General features: G+C 33.6%; 1 protein-coding gene across 1 annotated transcript in view; it reads left to right on the top strand.

Annotated features, from left to right (window-relative positions):
* The first annotated feature begins 563 nt into the window (after positions 1-563).
* Positions 564-7,310, top strand: part of LOC136849565 (uncharacterized) — a 25,910-nt gene continuing 19,163 nt past the window's right edge. The window contains exon 1 of the mRNA XM_067122901.1: positions 564-861. Coding sequence (XP_066979002.1) covers positions 849-861 — 13 coding nt within the window. The 5' untranslated portion in view covers positions 564-848. The remainder of the gene's footprint in view (positions 862-7,310) is intronic.

The following is a 7,310-nucleotide window of genomic DNA, read 5'->3' as shown; positions in this document are numbered from 1 at the left end:
GTAGAGTGCCTGAGCATAAGTCGACAGCAATCCAAGTCGGTGTAGCAGAACAAGAGAGAAGTTGAAATCGGTGAGGAATCTGTGTGAAGAGATGTGCAAGAGGATGCATGTTTTCTTTTTTCTTTTTTTTTTCTAATCGGTTATCAGGGCAAGTGGCCAAAAGGTCTTATCCCGTCAGAACATATCTGGCATCCTTGCTTTGCTCTCTGCTCTTAGTAATATAGACCACCTGTTGCGTGTTCTAATTCACGGTTCCAATATTTCTTCAAAGCAAAGCGAAATTCTATTTTAAGCCTCTGATTAGTTTATATGCTCCGAGGTATGATTGCAAATATGTCAAGTGGAGAATGGTTTTCGTGTTATGTGTTCGACGAAATGAGAGAGAGAGAGAGAGAGAGAGAGAGAGAGAGAGAGAGAGAGAGAGAGAGAGAGAGAGAAATGATTGGATGGAGGGAGGAAGGTTACGGAGGGAGGAAGGGTTGTGGTGGGGGTGGGGAGGTTACGGGCAAGGAGGTGACTCACGAGAATAAATCTGAAGCTTCATTTCGTTTTTCAGCGATATTCTTCTTTCGTGACAGTTGAGGGGACTCGTTTAACGCGATGTTTGAGCGTAAAAGCCCAATAAATTAGGAATAAATTAAGGTTACCGGAAAACCGTAAATGGTAACTCGGAGTGTCAATGTTTACACAGGAGAGAGATGAAGTCGAAGTCGAACAAGGCTTCGGTATCCTCTATTCCTCGTTCCTTCACGAACGACCACTTAGTCCTCAGTGCAATGGTTAGTTTGGACGGTTTACGGTGGTATTAACGACGACGACATTTTGGATAGCGCATTAGCTGATTAACAATGCCCTCTGCACGTAAGTTGAAATTAAATTCACTTGGCTTGATACGCCTAAAACGAGTTTCATGTTAACGCAAAATGCCAGTGTTAAAATTTCGGAATGGTCATCATATTTGATTCGTTAATATGGGATTTTACAATAGTAATTCCGTCATAAATTGTGCTTGGCATCAAACGGCCGTTGGCTTTACAACCGAGGAGCTCTGAAGTGACGTCTAAACTGCAAGAAAAAAAAGCATGGCGCTGCTGATGCGAGGGGATATTCATAAATCACACAACTTTCCCGTAAAAGCGAAGTAAGGAGCTTGACCGCGGCGCCGTGAAGGTCAGTATTTGAAAAGGGTTGACAACTTTTCATTCCGGCCGGGTTTCGTCACACGACGAGATCCCGGCCGATCATAATCGGATATTCAGTGAAATCGCTTTCCAGAGGTGACCCGCTGGCTACTAATGACCTCCTTGCTCACAGCACGCGCTGAGAAAATGTATGTTCTGTTTGTTAAAACGATCAAAGACAGATAGCAGGGAGGTTAAGAGTGGGTGGTGGGTGGGGGAGGGGTTACAAGGAAAGAAATCATCTGAGCGGACATTTAATATGTGCTGGATCTCGTTACGTGCAAAAGTTAATGCGTGCATTGGTTATTTTGTATGCAAAGGGGAAGAATTATCAAAACACGTTATTAGTTATGTTGGTGTTACATAAAAACAGAGATATATATATATATATATATATATATATATATATATATATAAATATATATATACTACATAAATATGTATATAATACATACATACATACACACACACACATATATATATACATATATATATACATATATATATATATATATATATATATATATATATATATATATATAAATATATATATATATATATATATATATATATATATATATATATATATATATATATATATATATATATATATATATATATATATATATATATATATATATATATATATATATATATATATATATATATATATATATATATATATATATATATATATATATATATATATATATGTGTGTGTGTGTGTGTGTGTGTGTGTGTGTGTGTGTGTGTGTGTGTGTGTGTGTGTGTGTGTGTGTGTGTGCGTGTGTGTGTGTTGTATGAATATTTGACCTCTTATTCAACAGGCAATAGTAAATTCCATATGATTTCTAGCCTACTCGAACCAGCATTGTACACTTAAAAGTCAGTTTAATCAAGTGATTTAAGGAAAATTTTAATAATAATGCCACCGATGTACCAAAAAGTTTCAAAATCTACGTATGATAAGCTGAAGTGATACTAAGCTCTAATTCTTACCTGAGAACCATAACAAAAGGAAAGCATAAGTGATGATGACATAACTAAAAGTCTTGTGACCAAAAATAATAGCCCCTAATTATGATGTTTTTAAGGCAATCATTACCCCTCATGAATTATCATTAGTAACAGATTAATGTTCAGACTTTGATGACAAGTTTCCAGACCTGCTTCCAGTTAAGTAGCTTAATAAGGTATTATTCAAAGAAATCATTGGACCCCTTATTTATATATATATATATATATATATATATATATATATATATATATATATATATATATATATATATATATTTTGTGTTATCAAAAAATATTTTGAAATTATTCCCATTTATATATATTTTGGACACTTTAAAAACTGGTACTCGAATTTTTGTATTGAGAGAGCAAATATAAAATATTTAGTTTCATTCTTTATTTAATAAACACTATCATATCTTCTAGGTATGCTGGTCTTTCAATTGTTACAACATTTCATATTCTGAAGTTTATCCTTATGGTAAAAAATTTATGCTATTTACGATTCAAATAAAGGTTAGACGTAGGTTAAAGAGTAAAGTTTTATTTGATTTAGTCTACAGGCGTCACATCATCATGGGTCAGATGTAGTACGAGAGTAGTGGTTTGGTGTTATGTTTTTTTTACATATGTTCTGAATATCATTACAAACATACACACACGCACACACACACGGAGGAAAAAAATTGTTACGGGCTGCCGAAGAGCAAATTGAAACAACAAAGTGCAACACCTTTTGCCTTTACTCTAAGGCCTTTTCTGGCAAACTACATGCAATGAAAGTAAGAAATGAAAAATAGGCTCGGTTTTACAGACAACAAAAATAACATAAAAGGGGTTATGTAGCCATTTTAATACTTACAGTGGTTATTACTTTTGGGATAGTTCTCCAGTAGAAGAAGAGCCATCTAATATCCGTTCAAGTGACCGCGAGTCATCGTTTTTCTCAAATATCTTTCAAACTAATTATTTGATCGGAATGGTACTTTGACACAGTGTACAAGACACCTTCCGCCAAATTTTTTGGCAATCTAGTGTATTGTCAAATGGTATTAGTTAAAGCGTTTACTCTTGACTTACATGGTGTTGCCAGGCATCGCCAAACTATGTATTCGAACGTCGTTTATCCCCATCCCGTCCCTCCTTCTCCCTTCCCCTCCTCATCCCTCCCTCAACCCACTTTCCTAGTCTCCCCATCCCTGGCCCCCCTTTCCTGTCTATGGGGGATAGCGGACGTTCGATTGCGTAGCATAGTCCTGCTGACTCATGCGACTTTGCTTGTACAAGTCAAGAGTAAACGCCTTAACTATCACCATTTAACAATGCTGTATGTTATCAAAAATTAGCTAGGGGTGTCTTTGTACACTGTGTCAAAGTACCATTTCGATCAAATAATTAGTTTGAAAGATATTTGAGAAAAACGATGACTCGCCGTCCCTAAAATGGATAGTAGGATTATCATAAGTTACTGGATAAGCCATGGGGGCACAAAGGTAAACAAGAATTGCTGATCTTCAATTTCTCTTTTAAATCCCCTTCGAACCTCGTGCACTGGAATGAGCCAAAAGTACATAGAACTGAGAGTATTTTCTTTTTTTACTTGTATTAATACAAACTCTCAGGTTTTGGCTAGCTCTGTTCTTACATTTTCTTAAATATTGCCTTGGGATCAATCAGTTACATGTGATTTTTCACTCCAGTGTATAAAAAACCATTATTCTTTTGGCTACTTCCAACTGAATATTTATGTTTAATTATTCTGATATTTAATTCCTTACATGTCTGGCCCAAAGAAAATAAATCTCACAGTCGATACATAGGATTTTATAAAGAATATTATTATTCTGGTGAGGACAGGTTCTCATATACATGAATTTAGTATTATCAAATGAAAAAAATTATACATACATTGAATACTTTCAACACAGATTTGATGGATAAAAAAAAATATGAAATAAGACAAACAAATGGTGTTCTTAAGTACTTCTGGTTTCCTGTTACTTTTATTTTAAAATAATTTTACAGCTTTATTGCAACACAGGTATCTAAATTATGAGGTGGATAAAACAACTCCTACCTGTCTCTCTAGTGGTCTGTAGATCGTTATCAAGGAATTCTGGCCTGGCAGCGAATAGACTTTTTATATTGCTATGATGTCCAGAAAAATAATGTACATGTACTAGATTTATAAAGAATTGTTGCTTGGCTTTTACAAATTGTTAACAGACGAAATTGTTCCCGTCTGTTGACAATGGGTAAAGGCCAAGCAACGATTTTTTTTATATGCACGTAAATATGATTCACAGGACTTGTTCATTTATTTTATCAAAGAAGCTATTTATATATACGTATTTAAATATAAAATAGCCAAAATATTCTCTTCATACTAAAACCATGGCACAGGTTTTTGAATAATCATAGGAATGAAATATTTATAAAAAAGTCCATGAATAATTTTTTGAGAGAGCTGGTGACAGAGGGCTACCAGTTACCTTGCCAAATGGTCACATTCTTTGTTTACATACACACACACACAGACACACACAGTATATATATATATATATATATATATATATATATATATATATATATATATATATATATATATATATATATATATATATATATATATATATATACAGTGCACTGGTATCTGATGAAGAAGACTGGAATCTAAACCATCCCGTCTTATCGGAACCTAAGACAGTAGTATGAATACACACACACACACACACACACACACACACACACACACACACACACACACACACATATATATATATATATATATATATATATATATATATATATATATATATATATATATATATATACATATATATATATATATATATATATGTATATGTATATATATGTATGTATATATTTATATATATATATATATATATATATATATATATATATATATATATATATATATATATATATATATATATATATATATATATATATGCGCGTGTGTGTGTGTGTGTGTGTGTGTGTGTGTATTCATACTACTCGTCTTAGGTTCCGATAAGACGGGATGGTTTAGATTCCAGTCTTCTTCATCAGATACCAATACACTGTATATATATATATATATATATATATATATATATATATATATATATATATATATATATATATATATATATATATATATATATGTGTGTGTGTGTGTGTGTGTGTGTGTGTGTGTGTGAATCGTTCAGCATCGCATGAAGCATAATTTATTTTGTTTTATAATTACAAAATAATTACGCAAGCACCACGTTTTTCCAATGAATCACCAACTTCAGAGTTGTCTATTGACATTTAAAACCCGAATACCATTATACCAGGAAAAATATTCTTTAAGAGCCGAAGCGCCCCGAACAGGAAATGGTTCATCGGGGGAACAGAGACGCCTTGTTCCAAGCCCCGCTCCGTTAAGTCATTTTAGGATCACTTGTGTTTATACGGCGTGTGAGTAAACAGGAGAGAGAGAGAGAGAGAGAGAGAGAGAGAGAGAGAGAGAGAGAGAGAGAGAGATTAACCATTCTTTCCGTAAAAGATGTACGTTTCATGTGGCGTCTATGAAATTCATGAAAGTTAAGCCGCTTTGTCCGAACGTAACGCGTGTATTTCTTTCTGTAGTAATTCAGACAAGTGCGGTATCATTTAGTTTTCCCTCGCATCCGTCCTAAATTCATTATGGACGTGGCGCAGGGAGCCTACAGCCATCCGAGAATGTTTCCCCTCAGGCCAAAATCGTTGATTAAGCCTACTCGTGTCTGAAGTTTGTTGTTGTTGCTTTGTATCGTTTCGAGCCTCAGAAGTACTGTTTGTGTTGCCATACAGAGGGTTACTGTTATTGTAATATGCAATTTGGAGGGCCATTGAGCGGGTCGTTTGAATTGCCATAGCGTTGTATGATCAGATCCCAATAACATGGTTTTGCGGATTGACATCGGAAAAGGCAACATTGATCGCGGGCAACGGGCTAACTGGATTGCCGATAAATGGGTTTAGTGTGTTGAGTGAACAATTACCATCGCGTAGGATGAGCCTATTGGAATCGAAAAGTGCGGGCTTGTTCCTGTCGGGGAAATCACACGGGTACGGTTTTGGTCAGGGAATTATAAGCATTACGTCCCAGTTTTCAAAACAAGCTTTATGCATCAGTGTAAAAGGTACTGATGGAAAGGAAAGTGAACCTAATAAATAATCTGTCGTGTGTAACTGCATATTAAAGCTACAAAAATGGATATTGTTATCTTCGCAATGCATATTTCCATACAAAATGTTCGCACGGGGATGTTTTAGACTTTCTTGTTCAATTAACAGACAAACGCTCAAACACACATACACACACACACACACACACACACACACGCACACACACACTATATATATATGTATATATTCTCTCTCTCTCTCTCTCTCTCTCTCTCTCTCTCTCTCTCTCTCTCTCTCTCTCTCTATATATATATATATATATATATATATATATATATATATATATATATATATATATATATATGTATATATATATATATATATATATATATATATATATATATATATATATATATATATATATATATATATATATATATATATATATATATATATATATATATATATATATATATATATATATATATATATATATATATATATATATATATATATATATATATATATATATATATATATATATATATATATATATATATATATATATAATTGAGGACTGGTGTTCAAAGTCTCTTTAATTTTGACTTCCTTGTAAAATAACTAAACGCCTCTCTTACTGCTGACTGTCCCAACACGAAATCAAGTTTTCAAGTTCATTCTTATCCTCTTTAGAATCAAAATTTGAATAACTCTGAAACGAAGGAGACGAAAAGTATTCGGTCTAATGCTCTCAAATTTCCCTCTTACTAGTTTTGATCTCTTTCCGTACCATCTTTTCCATAACTGACCTTGTTCCATAAATATATTTTAGCTTTCTCTTCTATCGTTTACACAGCTGTACTGTGAAGCGTTCTTACCCAGTTAATAGCCAGGCATATCTGATGGTAAGACACTTGACTTGGAGTAACTTAAACGAGGGCAAAATTACAGTAA

The sequence above is a fragment of the Macrobrachium rosenbergii genome, chromosome 2, assembly GCF_040412425.1.
Source record: "Macrobrachium rosenbergii isolate ZJJX-2024 chromosome 2, ASM4041242v1, whole genome shotgun sequence".
Taxonomy (NCBI): domain Eukaryota; kingdom Metazoa; phylum Arthropoda; class Malacostraca; order Decapoda; family Palaemonidae; genus Macrobrachium; species Macrobrachium rosenbergii.
Note: the sequence above shows the minus strand (reverse complement) of the source record. Positions and strands in the feature narration are given on the sequence as shown.